The 21,997-nt window shown below is 39.7% G+C and overlaps 1 protein-coding gene across 2 annotated transcripts; it reads right to left on the bottom strand.

The window, feature by feature from the left end:
• Positions 1 to 1,250: 1,250 nt before the first annotated feature.
• Positions 1,251 to 20,714, bottom strand: TMEM65 (transmembrane protein 65). 2 transcript variants are annotated; one of them, XM_070940338.1, is made up of 8 exons: positions 20,114 to 20,714; positions 12,427 to 12,507; positions 8,587 to 8,631; positions 7,915 to 7,982; positions 7,115 to 7,169; positions 4,902 to 4,944; positions 3,553 to 3,658; positions 1,251 to 2,848 (listed from the first exon to the last, which is right to left on the bottom strand). In XM_070940338.1, exons 1-8 carry the CDS (start codon positions 20,460 to 20,462, stop codon positions 2,750 to 2,752), a joined length of 846 nt encoding a protein of 281 aa, XP_070796439.1. In that variant the 5' UTR covers positions 20,463 to 20,714; the 3' UTR covers positions 1,251 to 2,749. The 2 variants fall into 2 exon arrangements, with proteins under 2 accessions (XP_070796439.1, XP_070796440.1); XM_070940339.1 differs by lacking the exon at positions 12,427 to 12,507.
• Positions 20,715 to 21,997: the final 1,283 nt, after the last annotated feature.

Here is a 21,997-nt window from a genome sequence, read left to right as displayed (position 1 = left end):
AATGTGTACTTACCATTTATATGCAACTTCTTGAAACCGGAATGAAAATTCAATGTGAAACAAGGAATATATATTTAATAATGAATTGCGAGTATTGGTGTAAAATTAATGCACTGAGCTACCAAAAATAATTGTACTTACTATTACATGTCCATGTCTGAACATTCTGAAGACAAATCGTTAATGAAAGGAATATTATTTAACCACCATACTAAGCTGGTTTATTAATCATGGCTTACTGAACAAACCAAACCACAAGAGCTGGTTGGTATAATAGTCGTGGTGGTGCAGTGGTTAGAATGCAGTATTGCAGGCTAATTCTGCCCACTGCCAGTAGTTCGAATCTCACCAGGCTCCAGCTTGACTCAGGCTTCTATCCTTCCGAGGTCTGTAAAATGAGGGTCCAGATTGTTGAGGACAAGATGCTGACTCTGTAAACTGCTTAGAGGGGGCTGTAAAGCATTGTGAAGCACTATATGTTTAAGTGTTACTGATATGTGTAAAGTAGCTTTGAAGAGATGTACAATTCTTGAACTTCAAAGGCCAAAAGATGCCTCAGGCCACACAGGAGTCTCCATAATATCGATCTACAAGTGTTATTTCATGTTTTTCCCTAGATCATGCAATGACAGCCCTCATTTTTCTAAAATGCTAAATGTACAGCATTAGAGCTTAGTGCTTTGTATGTCTCAGCCAATGTACATGTTTAGAGGCAAGAGAGGAAACTAAAGGATTTCCATTTTTATTTCAAGCCCTTTTTTTCCACTATCTTTATCAAATTTTTATCTAGTTTCACCCAGAAAGTAAAGGTATATGCAGATAAGTAGTTTCACCCACTAGAAGGAATTATATGGAAGTTTAAGATGGGGATTGGGATTATTTAGAATAAGTGGTTGTATTTTTAGAATGATTTATAGAGGACCAGGGTAGGTTTCAATGTTGTTTTGCTACATTTTTGTGGGTGTTTAAAGCCAATCCAAATAATGTTCCCCAACTTGTTTTCCTTTTTCGGGATTGGTTCTTTCCTATATGAGCAATGGATTGCAGTGTTCCTCCAATGTAGTAATTTGTCAGTAATTTCAGCAGTGCAATTCTTGATGTTGGCAGTTGGGAACTGCAGGCAGTCCACCCTTTGCCAATTCTGACTTATTGCAAAATTTCTAGACAGCAGAAGACGAGGCACCTGAATTGTTGTGATCAAACGTGCAATCAAATTTAGGTCTTTCAGTAAACACATTTCACTGGAAACGTCAGGTGAACAAATGGTCCTCTTTATTTAATAAAAACAAAATGCTTTAGAATATACCCACCACATAATCAAGAAAACATAATGCTCTTTAGGAAGTTTCAGTTCGTTTGAATACTGCACACTTAACTGCAAGCACAAGGCAAAATGAAAAGAAACCCTAGTAAATGAAAAGTAAACAAGTTTTATTTCTGCAAATTAAATTCTGCACAAACTAATCACTCGTCCAGACAGGATCAATTTTAGACCACCTGATTACCATTCTCCCCCACTGACATTCACAGACAAGGACACAAATATCATTACTCCTGAATTGCTAAAGCAGAAAAAACATGCAACAGTGGCAGAAATTTGTTTTACGGTAGAATCAGCGCATTTGGGGGGGAGGGGGGGGAGAGACAGCCATATATGTCAAGGCTTAATATTTTGCTTTATTTTCCTTCTAAACTCTCCTTTGCTCTCATCTTTGCCAACTGCTCCCCTTCACCCCCCTCTTCTGTTTGGCATCATACCGGCTCAATTCTCTTCTGCATCCAACTTCTTTATCCCGTTTCAGAATGCCTTCAGATCAGGAATAGAGTTTGGCCCGATTAATATTATGTTTGTTTCTTGTTTAGAAAGGCAAACTAGGTGGAAAGTTCACGGGTCGAGTGGAGACTAAGCCCGGTTTTCAAGTATACTATGGCAAAACAAACATACACACAAATAATTCGGTGAGAATATTCGGTACTGGAAATCCGAGAATGAAGATGGCTGATACTTCTAAAGCATCTTGCAGAGGCAAGAGGCTTTAGACACTTTCCAAATTTGCTGCATTGCATGCGATCTATTACTGGCGATATCAACTTGTAGGGGTCGCTTTGATCTAAGCTGCCATCTGGGTAATTTAGTGACACACTCTGTCTGGGGGGGGGGGAAACTCTGACCATAAAATGAGTCTGTACGTTGGCATTGCCAAAATATCTCTCCATCATTCCTTTCACAAGTCAACACTTGTTCTAACCGGCTTTGCTTCAGGCACCTGGGTACAAATATGGCCACAAGACAAATAAAAGCAAGAAAGTTATAGCATGGTATTTCCTAGGGCAGCTGTCAGCTAACTACACTAAAATCTGGAGCGGAAAATTTCATGGGTATCCAGGGGCAATTTGTGCCATGCGTTTCCGAAGGCTAAGAAAAATGCAAACCCAAAAGGTGTACATCGCATCAATGATAGGTAATTAAAGTTAACAATCCAGGTGAAGGAAACCAACGAAGAGGGAGATACGGTAAAGGTCAACCATCAGTGTTAAGTGAAATCGCATGTCAACAATTTACATTTAAAAAAAGGAAAAAAACCCTTATAAAAAAGATGTTACTAAGACACAGCCACAATAAGTTAAGTGCTTCTGTAAAATAGCATGCTGCTTGTTATTGTCTCTAAATTCCTATATACTTGGACAGCATAGTTGTATATCTGAGGTACATTAGTTTATATATGTATAGATAAACATTGTAAAAAGGTTATTTTTTTCCATCCAGTTTTTTGTCTTCTTCATCTCCAAGGAAGAACAACGGAAACATTCCTAAAAGGCAGCCAATGGTCACTCCAATAGCTTTACCCTAAAAAAACAGGGGGTGGGGGGTGGGGGAAACAAAGAGAATGGGATGTTCATTTAGGATCAAATCCAATACTGAACATCCAATTAACATCACTTATGTACAGGTGGTCCTCGACTTACGATCACAATTGAGCCCAAAATTTCTGTTAAGTGAGACATTTGTTAAGTGAATTTTGCCCCATTTTATGACCTTTCTTGCCATAGTTACTAAGTGAATCACTGCAACTGATAAGTTAGCCAGAAGAAGTGAATCTGCCTTCTCCATTGACTTTGCTTGTCAGGAGGTCACAAAAGGGGATCCCGTGACCTTGGGACACAGCAGCGGTTGTAAGTACAAAGCAGTTGCTTTGCTAAGCACCTGAATTTTGATCACATGATAACAGGGCTGCTGCAAAGGTTGCAACTTTGAAAAACGGTCATAAAGTCATACTTTAGTTTTCAGATTAGGAGCTCATAAATTTGCACAGGAAATAACGTGCAATTAAGTAGATTTGAATTCCTCTTGTTAGAATCAGTTTGATGCAGATTACGGTGCATAATAATCTACACTAAAAGATTCAGTTTCTATTTTTATCCCCACAGGAATAACTGATAATAATGCATACATAATTGGTATCCAAATTCTAATGCTTAGGCAATATCGAAGTTGCTATTTTTCTGTCTTGGTTTCCCCTTGTGCTCTCATCCATAAATACACATACTCACCAAGTGTGCACTAACACGTGTTTGCCACATATCAGCTTGTTTGGGGGTGAGATCGGGAATTGAAAGGCCCAATCTGGAGGCCATAGCTTCAACATAGCCTGCAAGACTTGGGAGAAAAAATAGAAATACATTGAGCACATGAATCTCCGAAACAGATCAATTTTGCTTAATTTTGATTAACTGTAGAAAATTAAAGTTCTGCAATGACAACCCACTATATAATAGAAAAGGGAGCATTTTAAATCTTGAATGTAATATTGTTTTTAATGATTTGTAAGTGCATAAACGTTCTAATTTAGGCACAGAATAGGTGGCAAAAACTGAAACTCCTTCCTTTCCACTTTGAGCATTTTAATCATTCTTGCTTTTTTAAAAATACTTAATGCGAAATATTTTTGTTTTGAATCATTATATTCTTATATCATGCTAAATTTATTAAACCTCCTTAAATGCCCAATTTTCCCTGGAAAAGCAGAATATAAATTTAATAAAAACACAGTTCCCTGCTAGATGATTCTTTGGGTCATATTACAATGTCAACTCCTGAAGTTCCCATTCTTCTTCACATAACACATAAACATCTATTCTTACCTGATTTGAGAAGTGAGTATGAATTCAAAACAGGAGGAGGAAATATGAACTTAACCAAAGGCAGTAGAGGCACGACTAATCTATGAAGTTACACCCTTTGCTCCAACACCCTAACTTGAATTGGAGTTCCAGCGTATAGTACTCTGTAGCAGCCTATCCTCAAATCCCAATAAATACAGATAGTCCTCGACTTACAACTGTTCATGTAGTGACCGTCCAAAGTTACAAAGGCACTGAAAAAAGTGACTTATGAGCGTTTTTCACGGTTATGAACTTTGCATAATCCTGTTATCAAAATTCAGATGCTTGGCAACTGGTTCACATTTATGACCTTTGCTGTGTCCCAAGGTCGTGTGATTATCTTTTGTGACCTTCTGACGAGCAAAATCAACAGGGAAGCCAGATTCACTTAACAACCGTGTCACTAACTTATCAACTGCAATGATTCCCTTAACTGCTGTGGTAAGAAAGGTCGTAAAATAGGACAAAACTCACTTAACGAATGTCTCACTTAACAACAGAAATTTTGGGCTTCATTGTGGTTTTAAGTCGAGGACTACCTCTATATCAAAATTAAAAAACATGAGGGAACGTGCAAAACATGTCCATGTTCAAATCAGGTTGTTAGTTACTCAAAGTGTTATGGTGCTTTTCCAGCTATCATTCTGAACTAAGACTAGCAAGGCATTTTCAGCTTCAAATGGTTCTATTATAGAAAAATACTGCAAGTTCATGAAAAAATATATAATTAAACTTACCCCAATCCAGCTAAGTCTGAGACAAGATTTCCCAAGGCAGCAGCTGGATAGTTGGAAAATTACAGTATTATATAAATTAGTAACACTGCAGAAATACCCAGAACATGTTTTATAACCATATTATTGCTTAAAACTAAAATTCTTTTGAAGATTGTTATTGGATATATTTATATACCTCATAAAAGCCGCTTTTCAACATAGTGTAAAAATATAACATCAATCAATCAGCCGTCATGAAAATTAAAAAAAAAAAAGTACGAGAACATCACAAATTTATTTAGCAGGGGAATTTACAAAATTTTCAGTAATTAGCCATGGTTGATCCTGAGGAGCATAAACACTTCTAGGTTATTGTTATTAAAACTAAAGCAGCTGTCTCAGAGGGTTTTTTTTTGTTGTTTTTTTTTTTTTGGTACTCAGAGAATCTGAAACACAGTCCTCAAAAGAGGAACCTGAGGAAAAAAATTCTTTTAAATGGGCAATTCCTAAGAAGGGGTTTTAAATCAAAAAAGGACTTTGATTTGAGCCCAGAAATAACTTGGAAACCAGGGAAATTAACATAACGATATAAATTGTAAAGTACTTAATGTCTCACAATGACTCTACCTCCATTCTCCACTCTTTACTATAAATATGTATGGATGATTAGCTCAAACTAGAAATGAAGCCTCAATAAAGCTACGTGTTATTTTCTTCAGGTATCCCCCTGGCCTCTATGGGAAGGGAATGCTGATATGACAGATCTTTAATCTGCTCCAACAATATACTGTTTATATTCTCTAGAACCATGATGGCAAACCTATGACCCTCTCTGTGGGCACGTGAGCCGTCGCCACAGTTCAGCTCCGCCGCACATGAGCGGGTGCCTCCCACTGACCAGCTGGTCTTCGGGTCTCTGCTGTACATGCGTGTAGGGACGGGACACATGCGGGGGGCCTCGTGCGCATGCGTTGGGGAGATGGGGCACACGCAGGGGCCGTGTATACATGCGCAGGGGGCGGGACATGTGAGGGGGCACACACACATGCATGGGGTGGGGCACATGTGGGGCCTGCACATGCATGCGTGGGGTGCATGGGCAGAGACTGCACGCACATTGGATTTTGGGGTTCGGGCATAAGTGCATTCGTGCACTCGGTCCAGAAAAGGTTAGCCAACACTGCTTTAGAGCAAGATCATGACAAACTTTGATCTACAATAAACTAATATTCAATTTAAAACTAAGTACAGTAGTGTTTATTGCATTTGAAAGAAAGCATATTCTATTTCTCAAAATTATATCAAACTTTCAAAAGTCAAAGTATGGAATAACAACACGTAAAAGATAAAACAAATTTCTTCAAAAGCTGGAAGCAAAATGAGGAGGCCAATTCTTCATATGGAGAGTCTGGGTATATATACTGTATCGCACTAAACCACAGACTGTTAAACCGTAACAGCAGACTTAGCCAAAATCCAACATCACAACATGGCCTAATGCCAAGTGATTCATCCTTTATTAGCTTCTTTCCTCCAATAATACGTATTTTTCCTTTCCTCACTTTCCCGCCCCCCCAAAAGTGCAAGGTCTGCTTCTTTTCGAATGAATCGACAGTTGATGCATTGGCTGCAACAAGAATTGATCAACTGACTTGTCACCCGAGGCTGATACTGTAGGCTGGCTCAAAGTCTCCCAGCTGTTTTTCATGCCTAAAACAAAACCAGAATTCACAGTCTCCTGGTTTCTACATTGGTGCCTTAGCCCCTAAACCAAACCCTTGTTTCCTCCAAAGACAATAATAAATCATCCAATTATTGTTCAGACAGTAAGTCATAATTATTTCCCCTTTGCAAATAATAATAATAATAATATCCATACTCTTTCAATTACTTCTACAAAATAACACCCTCGCCCCCATATTTTTGTACCCATATAGGGAAACAGCACTCAGATACAGCTATTTTTTAAAAAGAGTAGAAATGCTATCTTATTTACAGATACTGTTTTCCCAAAATTGTGTTGGAAGAAGTAGAAGAAAAATATCAGGAAACTTCAGACAAAGATGGATGTGTTCCTAATTTTATCTCGGGATAAAAGTTTCCACTGATGTTAAGCACATGCTTTCCTCAAACAGCAGCAAAGGGTTCTATGAATTTCACTGTGCACATAAACTTAAATGATAAATAAACAGCTATAAAAATCCACATAAACAGCAATGACCTTCATTACTTGCCTGCCATGGTAGAAATTCCAAACACAATCCCTATCGATAACTCTATCTGTGTGCCCTAAAAATAATAGAGAGTTTCATTATCACCCACACATTACGTAGACAACGCATCAGGAATCACTTGTAGGAAATAATGCAAGTGTAAAAAGAGGAAGGGGGCACACCTGCTCACCAGTTCCTCTAGAACAGGGATGTCAAACTCATGGCCCGTGGGAGGGTTGTGCGCGGCCAGCCTGAGCTCCGTTTTCACTGACAGAGGGCTGCAGGAGGCTGTCGCGGCCAAAAACGGGGCCCGGGGGGCGCATGCGGCCCTCCCGGGCTCCGTTTTCACTGACAGAGAGCTAGCAAAACAAACTAAAAACAAAACAAAAGGAGAAATGTTTCTCCTTTTGCAATTCATGCAAGAAAGGACAGGAAAGAAGAAAGGGAAAGAGGAAAGACAGCAAGGAAGGAAAAATAAGGAAAGAGGGGAAGAAGAAAGGAGAGGGAGGGAGGGAGGAAGGGAGATTATAATGAGCGAGGGAGGGTCTGAGGGAAGTCCTGCCTTAGTACTGGCCACCACAGGTGACATCAAGGTGGCCACGCCCACCTCCCCACCCACCCACTCCCGTCAAACACAACCCTGATGTGGCCCTCAATGAAATCGAGCTTGACACTACTGCTCTAGAAGACCCCAAAGCAATATGCATTTTACTGCATTGGTATAATGGTGTGTTAAAGCAGAATTGAAACTAGCAATGCTGCATTGCTGCAATACTAGAAATATTTCAGTATATATAAAGATTGGTATCAAGATGACTTACCGCAGCAATCATAATGGCATTATCAAAAAATCCAAAGCCTACAAAAGGTACTGCATTGTGGAAGAACACTAGAACAAAAAACAATGTTTTAAGTGTTTGAATCGCCATTTGCAATTATATCAAATAATATGGCAGTGTGTTATTTATCCAAATAAGGGCTGAACTGTGCTTAAAATCCCAAGCACATCACTCTGTTTCTATAAATAACCCAAACCAGAAGGGTCTTTTCCTAGTCTCTTGAATACAACTAACCACCAGCAATTTGTATGCCGCGATCGCCAATACCAAAGTGATTATCTCTGAAAGGCCAGATCCATTCTGAGTACTTTCTAGATAATTCCATCTGCAGTAGGGTGACGCAGGGGGAAAAGCAGCACATACATAGAGGAATCAGTGACAGTCACTGGTGGAATTGCTCTGGACACAAGGGATGTTAGCCAATCTGTAACTGGGAGAGAGAGAAATGAGGAAGAATTCAAGAGATCCTCATCAGAGCAGACTCTCTGGTAGACCTTGAACTCGCAGGGCTAATAGTGTCCCCCCAAAAGTGAAAAGTAACAGCCAAATACTAAGAGTGGCAAAACACTGCCGTTCTTGGAGGCTTTCAATTCCCTAACCATCTGATTTATTTTTATTTTTTAAAAAAAATACAAAATATACATAAGCATTTACCATGTTTCAGTTGTCCAGTGGATGGTGGTGCAACCTCCAGCTTCTCTAAATTTAAAGAAAGGAATCTATAAGCATAGACATATTTGGCTAGTTATTTTATACACAGCAGTGTGAACACGTAAAATAATAATTCTGATGAAAAAAATATAGGTAAGGTAGATTCTCCACGAACTTCATTGGAATTTTTAAAAAACCTGTCCCTTCAAGTCACTAAATATGACACATTTTTCTTAACTACAATAAATGTCCCACAATTTAAAACGGTTTATCGTATTCAAGGAATGGGCAGACTTTGAAAAAAAAAATCATTTATATTTTCATTATCTAGATAAAACCCATCCTTAGCCAGGAAAGGCAGAACTACTTTGACATCTGAACCAGCACTATAAAAAAATGTTAAACTGGCCAGAATGATTTTGTAACATTAGTTTATGGCTATGAAACAGTTCCATGACAGAAATCTTCATCAATTTCCACTGACTTCAAGGATTACTCAGGAAATAAAAATTGATTTAATTAACAATGAAAAATTGCTTAAGCAGCAGATCACCAAAAATTGGCAGCGTAACTATTATTCAGCAGCCATAAATAGAGAATTAAGGATGTCACGAGGAGGTATCTGGCAACCATATGGTAAAATTTATGTAATTTTATGAAGTTTAAGGTTTGTGGGTTATTAAATAAAGATTTTAATTTTTTTGCCACGTGTAGTATATTTCTATTTAAGCGGCTTAGATTCTCTTGACTGAAACAATATACAGACATACACCCTAAATCTATTTTTTTGTGATAAGCAACCTATAGGTAGTTGATTATGATTTAACAAAAGCATTGATCATTGTTGGCAAAGAATTACGGCAAATGGATATCATTTAATCATGTTTCAAACAAGTCAGGTGTCATGGGTAACATTAAGTTATGACTCCTGGTTTGCAAATCACGGTGGCTGCATTCCCAAATCACATTCAACAAGACCCAGAGTCCATTACAATTTTGAGTAATGTGCACACACAATAATATATTGCATCAAAATTCGCTCTTACTGGTGACTATTTAGCACAATCTAACCTGTTTCTCCATGCAAAGCTCCTGGAGTAAGGGGGGAAATAGAAACAATACAAGGCAAAATAAATATATGCCAGTTCAGAGCCTCTGAGAGAATGATGACCTGACATAAAGAAATCTACGTAGACAGAATGAAGGATTTTATCTTCCCCGAGTTTACCTTCTGTGTCTCAAATCTGTTACTATTTCAGAGTATATAAATATGTATTCCTTTTCCAATCTGTCTGTTAAGGCAAAGCCAGAAAGTCGCTTGATGGTGAGAATCTTAAATGCATTACAAAAAGGCATTTTTTTTTCCTCTTTGTACAAACATTTTATTCAAGAATCCTTTAAAAATGGCACAGTACGATAAAAGATGTTTGCACTGCTGGATAAAAGGCACAGGAATCAAATCAATATTTTATCCTTATTTCAATAAGTGGGATATTCTCTCATAAACAGATTATGAGAACAAAGGCTTCAATTGAATGTTTCATTTGCAGGTTTTACATGAATATGCAAATATTTATCAAAACATACTTTTATCAGTAACTTCCTGCCTTTGGCCTCATTAATGCAAAAAAGTGGTTATCATTTAAACATGGATAAAAAATCCCAGGAGCTCAGATATGTATTTTCCTGTGTAATATTAAATATTAAAACTAACCCACATTCAAAATGTATAAATAAATGTATCATCTTCTATAATGTTTTCAACCTTTCTTACGAGTAGTTCTTGATTTATGACCACAATTGGGATTGGAACTTCCTTAGCTAAGTGATGCAGTCCCTTAAGTGAGTCATGCTTGATTTTATGACCTTTTTTGCTGCAGTCATTAAGCGAACCTGGCTTCCCCCATTGATTTTGCCTGTTGTAAATAGCAATACCACTTAGACGTATATATCGCTTCACAGTGTTTTTATAGCACTCTCTAAGTGGTTCACAGAGTCAGCACATTGCCCCCCAACAATCTGGGTCCTCATTTCACCCACCTTGGAAGGATGGGAGACTGAGTCAACCTTGAGCCAGTGAGAATTGAACTGCTGGCAGTAGTCAGAGTTAGCCTGCAATACTGCATTCCAACCACTGCACTACCACAGTTCCAGAAACCCTCTGGAAAGGTTGCAAATGGCAATCATATGATCCCAGGACACTGCAACCATTGTAAATACATGCCATTTGCCAAGTGTCCAAATTCTGATTACCTGAAAGTAGGGATGCTGCAATGGTCATGTAAGGACTGGTCATAAGTCATTTTTTTCAGCATCATCACAACTTCGAACTGTTGTTAAACAAATGACTGTTAAGTCAAAGATTACCAGTATTTTTTATTTTTGCTTTAATTTATATGCCGCCCTTCTCCGGAGATTCAGGGCGGCTTACAATGCGTTAAGCAATAGCCTTCATACTCTTGTATATTTATACAAAGTCACCTTATTGTCCCCACAATCTGGGTCCTCATTTTACCTACCTTAGAAAGGATGGAAGGCTGAGTCAACCTTGAGCCTGGTGAGATTTGAACTTGCAGTAACTGCAAGCAGCAGATGTTAATAACAGTGCTTAGTCCACTGTACTACAGGCTTTTCTCTTCCATTGTGTGCTACAATCACAACAACTCCTGGTAACGGTTTGGTATTATACCAGAACTTATGAACTATAGCTTGCATTTGTGTTGGATCAGTAAATGGAGGGGGAAAAATAAGGACGTGCTTGTATTAAGTTGTGAACCAGTTTTTTCTGGGTCATCCACATTTGAATCATGCTTTGTCTGGAACACATGCTGAAAAATGTAAGAAAATTATCAGATGGGCAGGATTACCTTGATTGGGGGAAAAAAGGATAAATGATGTAAGACTTTCCATTCATAAAAAATAACAAATCAGAAATGAATGAAATTTCAGCCAGTGCAGAAAAAATAGGCAAAGAAAAGCAGCTGTTTTCATCATTACTGCAATAATTGAAGGCCAGCTTTCTTCATATGAAGAAAGTGCCAGAAGCACTTTCTTCATATGAAATCATATATGTAATTAATTTCCACAAGTTACAATTACAACAACCGTTTGTTTCAAATGCAAAAGAGCAGATTAAGCCACTTGGGTGAGTTTATAAATCTCATGCAAAAAAACTCTGTGCCAAACGCCTCTTCAAATATATCTTTTAGAGTAACAATATTAATAAAATAAAGACAATCTTGAAAGTAAGCAAGCAGCAGAAAAAGACTGCTGTTCTCAGGCTTCAACTAGTTATTACAAACAGTTATTACAAGCAGGGCTTCATAACAAAATGACAAATTATTTGGTCTGACTGGGGAGTATTTTTCAAATCATGGTTTGCTATTACATCCAGACAAGACAAAGATGTCAAAATGTCCTAAATTAAACTGAAAATAACCCATAGTAAAACATATGTTAGAGGGCCTTATCAGAATGTATAAGCTTTTCAGACCATTCTCACTTCATCTAAACTAATGTACCTGCTTAAAACACTAATGTAAGTCCTTTAATTAAAGTGGGATCAGTTTAAACTAAACTGCAAGCAAATTTTAATTTAGATCAGTTCAGCAGTTACGGTAATTAGGATAATTTTTATTTTAGAAGCAAAAGTCCTCATCTTCCGTTACTCTGAAAGAAATCAAATGCTGATGCAGACAGAATTAACCAAAAGCATTTATATCAGAACATGCCAGATCATTTGATGGGGGAAACATTAGTAAGTTCATGTACGGTTATTATATGACCAGCACCATTTACTCACATCATGCCTTATTTATCAACAAATAGCAAAATTTACTGTACCCAAAGCCCTAGGTATTTCTGCTGATGCTACCTGTTTCACTGACATCTTAAATGGTACCAGCGGTTTAGGAAATCTGGATGCTAAAAAGTTTTCATATAAAAGAAACATCACATTATTTTACTTTCAGCTGAACATTTTAAATTTTCATTATTCAAATCTAGAATCCCAAGTTTATTTATTTAGAAGTAACAGTAAGAGTCACGGATTTTAATAGATATTACTTCCTTATAAATACTGTTTATCTTGCATCCTCTCACTGTGTCACTAATGGAATTTACTCTGTAGGATGGAACATTAAACTGAAAGTGAACCTTCACTCCACCTTCACCAAATTAAATATGTAACCATATTCTCACTTACTCTGGTCCACTGCACTTCATAAAAACATGTGAACAAACATGAATTCTCATGCAAAAAAACTGAAATATTTGTGATTTGCAGCAGGGAAGCAGCTTAGTTGACAGTGAAGATTTTCTGACTTGAATTCTAAGGCAGTATTAGTTCATTACTAAAATAAAACACAATCAATGGCAGTACATTTTTTTCCCCATGCTTCCAACCCAAGTGATGATGGGATATTTTTATGCACCATTTTCAGTCCCACCAAGGCATCATAGACTGAGTCCCAGTATCCTGTGGTTTTCCTTACCAATGCCATTCTTGCAATGAACAACTCACGCAACAATCAATCCACCATTCAACTGAGCAACAGTGTAGGGCAAAAAACTGCTACCCAACAAAATCTACACACCAAGGGTACTTCAGAGCTTGATGCTCTCACCACATCCATTTTACATGTATATGAGGCCACTGAGTAAGTTCATTTGCTGATTCAAGGTCAACTAACACCAATATGCTTTTTATGTATCTTGTCCTTTAACTGGACAAGCAATGCTGTTATAATCCCAATGCTTAGACCAAGGTTGTCAAACTTGTGGCCCATGGACCAGATGCGTCACATGCCCACCCCTGGTTTAGCAAAGGTGGGGGGGACTCGCGATACATCACGTGACAACAACGGAGGTTTCAGAGGCTTTTTTTTCAGCCTCTGAAACCTCCATTTCAGAGGCTAGGTTGGGCAGGGCTACATGCGGTGTATAAGACGCACCCAAATTTTCACCCTCTTTTAGGGGGGGAAAAGGTGCATCTTATATTCCAAAAAATATGGTATATATGTTTAAATGCCTTGAGTTGCTGGGGATTAGGGTTTGATCAAATAACAAAAAATATTCAAGCAGCCAAAACAATTTTGCCTGCAATTCTAAGTTGAAAATTATTTAGCCATGCAAATCAATAAGCAGTATGAGTACAACAGTGCTGCGGTGGCACTGCAGCGATCACAACTTTGTTAACAGAACTGGTGTAAAGGTCCTTGAAATTTCAATTACATGGGAGTAATAGGTCCCAGATTTTGAATGCATTTTTAAATTAGCGGATTGGAGGTAACCAAATTCAAAAAAAAATTGGGCTATGGTGTAATTGAAAGTTACAGACAGACAGGAGAGTGGTAGATATATGTAATCTTTTTTTGTCTTTCTTAGTGACCCGTAATTCAGAACAAATGCAAAGGTCATGAATGGGCAGGCATTCTCTCTTGATCCCTATTCAATGACAGAGCTGTCTGATATTCAGTCCACTCTTCACTTTAGACATGGAATCAATATCTTCAGAGAGAGGTCGGTGAATGCCTCATGTCATTACAAAGCCCTCCCTTTCAGATGAGAGAAAAATTGTTTCTCTTTTATAAAAGGCAGAAACCGGCACAAAAGACTAAGAAGACAAGACAGGCCACTTTTCATCTCCCCAGCAGCCTCAGAATTGGCTAACTGGCATTGTAAAGGGGAAAATCTGACTTGGGAACAGCAGTTGGTATGAAGTGAATGAATCAGCAATTGCTTACATGCCCAAAAAAAATACCAAGGAGAACATGAAATTTTAGGCGGCATCAGTAGTAGTTCCCAAACTGCAGGAAACACTTTTTTTCCATTTCATTTTCCATGAGTTCACAGAGTTTGTAACTGACTTTGAAAAGTCAAGTAAATGGAAACAAAGACGGAGGAGAATAATTAGGATGATTTGTAGTCTGGAAACTAAGTCTTATGTTGTACTTTTTAGGTACTTAAAGAATTTTCATTCTGAAGCACCAGACAGAACATCATTCCAAGACATGAGATAATAAAATTACAGGAAGAAATGTTTCAGTTGCATGTTGGCAAAAAACTTGTAGCAGTAATTTGTCAACAAGTCCACAAGGCAAACAGGTGTTTTCGCTCCCTGCCAGCAGGCCAGCAACAACTATCAATTTTACTGGCAAATATTTGGATTTAAAAAGCCCAGACTACAAACTAGAGAATCTTCCTCAAATATTGTCCCATCACAGTCTTTAGAGAATAGAACTTCAATTTCCAGATGGAATATGAATTCGTAAGAGTTCTATGTAAATACATACTGCACTTTATAAACTCTTATTGTGAAGCTGTATTCTCGTGGTTTTTATTTCTGGTATTTTTATTTCTGGTAAAATAATAACCCCGGTCTCCCTACAATGTTTATGATGCGATGGAAAGTTTCCAGAAAGACTTTGGACAATAATTAGCTGCAAGATCTGTGATCTGCATGTATTCTAAGTCAATGGTGTCCAACCTTGGCAAGTTTAAAACGGTGGTTTTCAACTCGCAGAATTCCCCAATCATCCCAGGAGAATTCTGGGAGTTGAAGTCCACAAGTCTTAAAGTTGCCAAGGTTGGACACCTTTGAAGCAAGTGATATGTTTTTGCAAGTTGGAATAGTAAAGCTCTGCAGTTTTCTACATTATTCTTTGTAGTTTGACATTATTTTTTGTAATTCTTTGTAATATCTGTAATATGGTATGATAATATAGTATGTGGATTTGTGTAGCATTTAATATCTGTTAATCTAGCATGATTGATATCACATAATTACTATAACTTAATATAAAAAGAATTTTGTCTGATTATGCTTTGAATAATTTTTTTAAACCAACGTAAGGGACACTTGTATCTGCAATCAAAATTTCTATTTCTGAGTTGCTACCATGTCCTCCCATATAACACCTTTTTCAGGAAAGCTGTTCAACTGTTCCTATTTTTATGCCTGTATGTTATATAAGCCATTTATTGGCTAATCCAAGTCTTCGTTTCATCTATTTTAATAAATTCTGCTTTACTTTGAGAGAAAATTATGGAAACTGTTTTACACTTGAAAAATTTATGACCTACTTTGATTCCTCCATGTAAATGTACCAAAGGATTACAGTGGTACAACATTAAAGCACAGATCACTGAATCAAATCTAGTTATAGAAAGAAATCTTCCAGCAACTACTAGTACTCTGTTTCCAGGAACATTACTGGATTATTGTGATACTTCGGAATAATGGAAGCATAAAAGCAAATGTTTTGATTTTCTACTACACAAAATTCTATTCAAAATCATAACTGTGTCAATTTATCAAGCCCCATAGTTTCGAAGCGAAGCATGGGTATATCCAGCTAGTACCATATGTAAGACTGAGGGCTTACTGTAGTTTCAAATACTGACAGGGTGAAACCCCAAAACAACATTTCTAGATCACTGCGAATGAAAAATATTCATAAAAAAAGAAATGCGGACTTTCCAGCACAGAGAAGGTACACGACTGAGGCAAAATCAGACACATTTTTTTAGCAGAACTGATTTACTGCTAGCTGTCTTCTAGGGTATTCAAAAAAGCTTTATACCAGCACCTTTGTTGCATATTTTCTCACTAAGGAAAGTGTGAGGAAACATATAACAGAAGTGCTGAAATGAAAGCCCTCTGAACAGGCAATAGCAACTATAAATCACAACAATCCACTAAAAAATAGCAACATGCACATGGCAATGCATCATACAAATTATGCACTTGCTGCTTGGTACCTGATAGAAGTTTCAATATTTGTGTCCATTGTCCCACAACCCACAAACACCCATTTAAATAGGTTTCAGACTGGCAGCATATTAGCAAAAAATTGCAGGTGGGATTTTAAGCTCTAGGAAAATTACTTAAACATTCTAGTTTAAAAAGAGAGTAATTAAGAGAATAAGAACACATAAACATACACGAAGGAGATGGAAAGTATTTCTTCTATTGAGCATTCCTCCAAGACTTAATAATAATACACCAGTCTCTTATCCCCCAGGCTAGGAACAGTTCAAGCCATTTAATTCCTTCAAGGACACCATTATATGGATCAAGGTCAAATGCAAGCAACTTCCTAAATACATAAAATACAAAACTTGGGCATAATATCTTGCAGTTAATAGTTTGTAACAGATGAAGATAAAAAAGCAAAGCAAGCAGTTTTGATATTTTCCATTTCAAAGGTTGACATAGCTGAAGAAGCGCTCTGAATTTATCAGCTGGCTGACAGCTGTCTTTTTTTTTTTTAAGAGTGAAAAATCAATGTGAAAATAATAGTAGACTCATAGCTACTTTAGACTTCAGCACAATCACATGCATGCAGACTGAAACTCATAATTAGCTGTCATTTGTTTTGGAAAAAGCTGAGTGGGCATTATTTGCACTATGGTGCAACTCACATACGTAACTGGCAATTTAATGCAATTGCTCATAGTTAAGATTAATTCACACACCATGCTATGCCAGTATTTGCTTTAACCAACATGTTGACTATTTTATTTATAATCCTAATCTATAAATCAATGGTTTGATATCAATATCAGGCTATTTCAAAGTGAAGCAAATTACATTAAGCAAGATTTAGCATGAGGTGTGAACACAACCTAAGTACTTTGACATTGGAAATATCTAGACACATTTTGCAAAAACAAAGTTGTTCATTTTAAGATGCCATTAGACTATCTTTGCTACATTACACTAACACAGCTTAGGGGTATGAATTACTATTGATTCTATTGATATAATTGTTCTAGGAAAAACAAAAGGAATTACAGGTAGTCCTTGACTTACCACCATTCATTTAGTGATCAAAGTTACAACAGGATTGAAAAAACTGACTTGCCCCACACCACATGATCAAAATTTGGGTGCTTGGAAACCAGTATTTTTTTATGATGGGTGCAGCATCACAGAGTCATGTGATTACCATTTGCAACCTTCCCAGCCGGCTTCTGACAAGCAAAGTTAATGGGATAAACCAGATTTGCTTAATGACCACCTGATTCACTTTATAACTGCAATGATTTGCTTAACCACCGTGGCAAAAAGGTCATAAAATGCAGTGCAACTCACTGAAAAACTGCCTGGCTTAGCAATGGAAATTTTGGGCCCAACTGTGGTTGTAAATCAAGAAGTACCTGTATTCCTCCACATCACATAATTTTTACATGAAGGATGTGCAATCTTCTCTAGATAGAACATCATATATGTATTATATATGTATAATACGGCAGCTCTCTTCAAGTTCCACTGAGACATGTGCATCTGTTATCTGCTAATTATAAACTGCCAATTAGCACAAAAAAAATGCTAGGAGTAACTGATATTAGCAACTGTATTATCACAATGCAATGCAACATGGTTATTTAGTACCACTCTACAGAAGTATGCCTCCTTCCTAGTTTTATCAGGGCTACGTTATTGAAGAAAGTTGTAGTTTACATAGACTTTCAGAAAAAATAGTAAATCAACTGATTATATTTGAGGGAGAACCACAATCAACACTGATAATGAACTTGAACACTCAGGTATTTTGAATATACACATTATTCCTTTTTGGGGTGGGCAACATTATGCAGAGTGCAGGAAAAAAATAAGCCAAAGAAATTAAAGGTACACAAATTTTGGGTCAAAATACTTTCCCCTATATTTTTGTGCATATTTTAGTAACACTTGACAATATTCTTCAATGTCCTAGCTCAAGTTTTTTAAAAATATCCCTGTTTGCTTTGGCTTTGATTCCTGACTGAAATTAAGCCAACTCTGTAAATACTCTAGCTTGGTACCTGTTCAAGTTCCACTGCTTAAAACATCAACAAACCAATGGAGGCTCCATCAAAACATTGTGCTAAAAAGTTATCAGCCCCTGCATGCAAGCTGCAGTTGGACACTGTCAGGCACACCAATGAACCGGAAACAAAGGGATATGCCCACTTGCTGAAGCGCCAGAAAAAAACTTTTAAAAATGGATGGAAACTAATCAAGGAGCGAACCAACCCAAAACTAAGGAGAAATTTCCTGACAAAACAATTAATCAGTGGAACAACTTGCCTTTAGAAGTTGTAGTGCTCCAACACTGGAGGGTTTTTAAAAAAGATTGGACAATCCTTTGAAATGGTATAGGATTTTTCCTGCTGGGGGGGGGGGGAGAGGGGTTCGGTTGGAAGACCTTCAAGGTCCCTTCTCCAACTCTGTTACTCTATAGAAAAAACACTCCACAGTATTGAAAGCACTCCACACCTCTAGAAATCATTGTTTTTGTTCTTTTTAATAAGAGAGACCTGCTGGAAGAGGCAATCAAAGTTGCACACAGAGAGTCTTCTTGCACCATAGTCTGAAACAGCTAAAGGAAAATATGAGAAGAGGCCATTCAGATATCACTTGGGGCACAGCAGGCGGTAAGGTAATACACTCATCCTGCCTGGGATTCAGCTGGAAAAGCAAGTAGCAAGCAAAAAAAAAAAAACCACCCACAACTGCACGTGCCCAACCATCAGCTGCCGCGCACAGGGAGAGGGAGCAGAATATTTTCCTACAGCCAAAAATGCAGGCATGCACACGCCTATTCGAGATTTGGAAGCGTTGGCTTATTTCAATGCAAATAATAAGCGGAATTACAGGGTCCCAAGAGTCGCTGCATTACCCGGGCTCCGGAATGGGACAACTCGCTGTAACCAACTCGTCACGGCCAACTGGAAGGGGAGGGAGGGGGTGTGTGTAAAACAACCCACTGCGTGGGAATTTAGCAATTCTATTTGAGTAAATTTCCAAAAAATATTTTAATTTTTGCCATTCGCATTTCATGCTGTCCCTCCTTTTGCATCCTTTTTTTAAAAAATTATTATCATGATTCCGTTCCACCACTGTATTTCTTAGATATGAGCGTCCCTTTTGTCCCGCGAGCGAGTTGTCCAAGCAGCAAGTTGGCCGTGGGAAGTTGTCATAGACACACACACAAAAACCCGGACCCCGTTTGGTTAATTTGCATTTCCTAGGAAAAATCGCTAAAGCTTGGATTAGGTAGCTCAGACACTCAGCCTGTCGATCAGAAAGGTCGGCGGTTCGAATCCCTAGTACAGGTCTCCTGCGTGAGAGCAGGGGGTTGGACTAGATGACCTCCAAGGTCCCTTCCAACTCTGTTACTGTTAAAAGTCCTCAAGAACCCATGCCAACATTCCCAAATCGGTCTTTTTTCTTTTTTTTTTGGTTAGATCTCCATCTCTGGGACTGGCTGCGCGCGTACACGTGTTTTACTCGATTTCCCAAGAATGCCAAGCCTTGCACGCGAGTTGCACGCCCGCCGCCCCTCCCTCCCCAAACCGCGCTTTCCAAAGCCGAAGCTCTCGCTGACAAACCCCCCCCCCCCCACTTCCAAGAGATGCGTGTTCGCAATTATTCCCCCCCCCTTAAAAAAAAGCAGAGCCACAGCCAAAAGCGCGGCGCCCGGGGTCGGTTCACACGTGCACTGGTGGGGGGCTGGAGTGGGGGGGGGGGTTTCCTCCTCACCTTGCGCGATGGCGATGGACTCGAAGCGGTGCAACTCCCTCAGCAGGCAGCTCCGCTCCGTCGAGTGGAGGCTGTAGATGAAGTCGCGGGCCCCCTGCGCCGTGTTGAGCGTCTCCATCGGCTCCTTCTTGGGGTGCGTGCCCAGCGGCCGCGGGGAGCCCAAGCAGGAGGCCGCGGCCGGCAACCACAGTCCGTCTTCTTCGGGCCGAGGGGCGCGTCGGAGGGCGCTGAGGCGCCGGCGGAGGAGCAGGAGGCAGCGGCAGCCGCCGAGACGAGACGCCCGCCCTGAGGAACCGGCCGAGCTCAAACGCAGCGCCAACCGGCAGCTCAGCCACGTCGGCGACGACATGCCGCCCGCCGGTTCGGCTACCGGCGCTGGGAAGGAGAAGGGCGGCCACGCCCGGCCGCGGGGAAACCGGTGCTCATGAGTCTGTTCCCGAGCTTTTACTTGGCCGCGCCCTGCCCGGCGGTCCCGGCGACTCAGAGCCCGAGGTCGGCTCCGGCCAGCCGCCGCATCTCCCCTCAGGCAGCAACCGCGGCAGCGAAGAACTCCGCCTCACAGCTCCCGCCTCGCCTGTCAGGCGGGACTGAAAGGAGGGAGGTGGCCGGCCGGCGCCACGCAGGCGCACTGGCTTCAGCTTGCCACTGGCCGTGGCCCCGCCCTCCCGCCTTCCAACCAATGGGGAGAGAGAGAAGCCTTCTCTTTTCGTCTCCACCTTCTTCCCGCCGCTTCTAATTAGATGCGGGGAAGGATGAGGTTCCAGCCACGCCCACCTCCCTGCAGATCACCCCCCCCCGCCCCGGTTTGCTTCCTTTGATTATCATAGTTGGCTGCAAAAATCCGGGTGGCCGTTGAGCGGCAGCCCAGAACTCCAATTCCTGGCTCAATCTTGGGGTGATCCGGATCTTTGCAACCCAAATCAGACAACCTTCCCACCACCAGTGCACCTTTCTCTCTTGCATGCTCCCTCTTGGGTGTGGTTCACCTTCACTCCTGCTGACTTCATGGAAACATCTGTATTATTTCGTTGGGAGCGGCCCAGATAATCTGCTAAAAATATAAAGGCAAAGTCTGCAAGCGGAGCTTGGTTCACACATAGGGCCATGTATGTACTATATACATGTACTGTAGGGGGCAGTGCTCAGCTCCGTTTGCAGGCCATGAAGCCAGCACACTCTCAAGACATTTCTGCGGGCATGTGGCCAGCATCACAGAGCCCTGTGATATTCCCACCAAAGTAGTGCCTATTTATCTACCCATATTTGCATGTTTTCCAACAGCTAGGTTGGCAGGAGCAAGGATCAGAGCTCACCCCATTGTGTGGCGCTTGGGTCTCGAACCTGGGCGGCTGGCTGACAGCCCAGTGTCTTAACCGCTAAGCCACCACACTGCCCACATGTAGGAGAGTGGTTTGTAATTTTTTTTTTCTTTCAGAAAGTTTTAATCTGGGAATGTACTAAAACAAGGTCTGTCTTTTTTCCTATCTCTTTAGGTTTTTGTTGTTGTTGTTAGTTGTGAAGTTGTGTCCAATCCATCGCGACCCCATGGATAACGCTCCTCCAGGCCTTCCTGTCCTCTACCATCCCTCGGAGTCCATTTAAGCTCATGCTACTACTTCAATGACTCCATCCAGCCACCTCGGTCTCTGTCGTCCCGTTCTTCTTTTGCCCTCAATCTTTTTTTTTTTTTAAGTTGTTCTAAATTAGTATCTTCTTAATACTATTACAAAGGGATAGTTTTTTGCTCTGTTGCAAACCTGGCTTTAATATGCTTTCCCCAATGAGGTATAGCTAAGCAATGTATCTCAGCCAAGCATTTTAATTGGTATAGCGTTCATATCTGCTTCTGTATTAGAAAATTTTTACAGCCATCTATCATTACGC

The sequence above is a fragment of the Pituophis catenifer genome, unplaced genomic scaffold, assembly GCF_029215685.1.
Source record: "Pituophis catenifer annectens isolate HBS135680 unplaced genomic scaffold, rPitCat1.0.hap2 SCAF_3, whole genome shotgun sequence".
NCBI lineage: Eukaryota > Metazoa > Chordata > Lepidosauria > Squamata > Colubridae > Pituophis > Pituophis catenifer.
The sequence above is the reverse complement of the archived record's forward strand: the minus strand, read 5'-3'. Positions and strand labels throughout refer to the sequence as shown.

Bases quoted from the DNA above. Each gene is read 5' to 3' on its own strand.
- TMEM65 (XM_070940338.1), bottom strand. From the start codon at position 20,462: ATGTCGTCGCCGACGTGGCTGAGCTGCCGGTTGGCGCTGCGTTTGAGC. The intron at 7,983-8,586 runs GTAAATGCTTAT...TTTTTGTTCTAG, and splicing joins CACTGGACAACTGAAACATG to TGTTCTTCCACAATGCAGTA. The intron at 4,945-7,114 runs GCAAGTAATGAA...CCAACTATCCAG, and splicing joins TGGAATTTCTACCATGGCAG to CTGCTGCCTTGGGAAATCTT.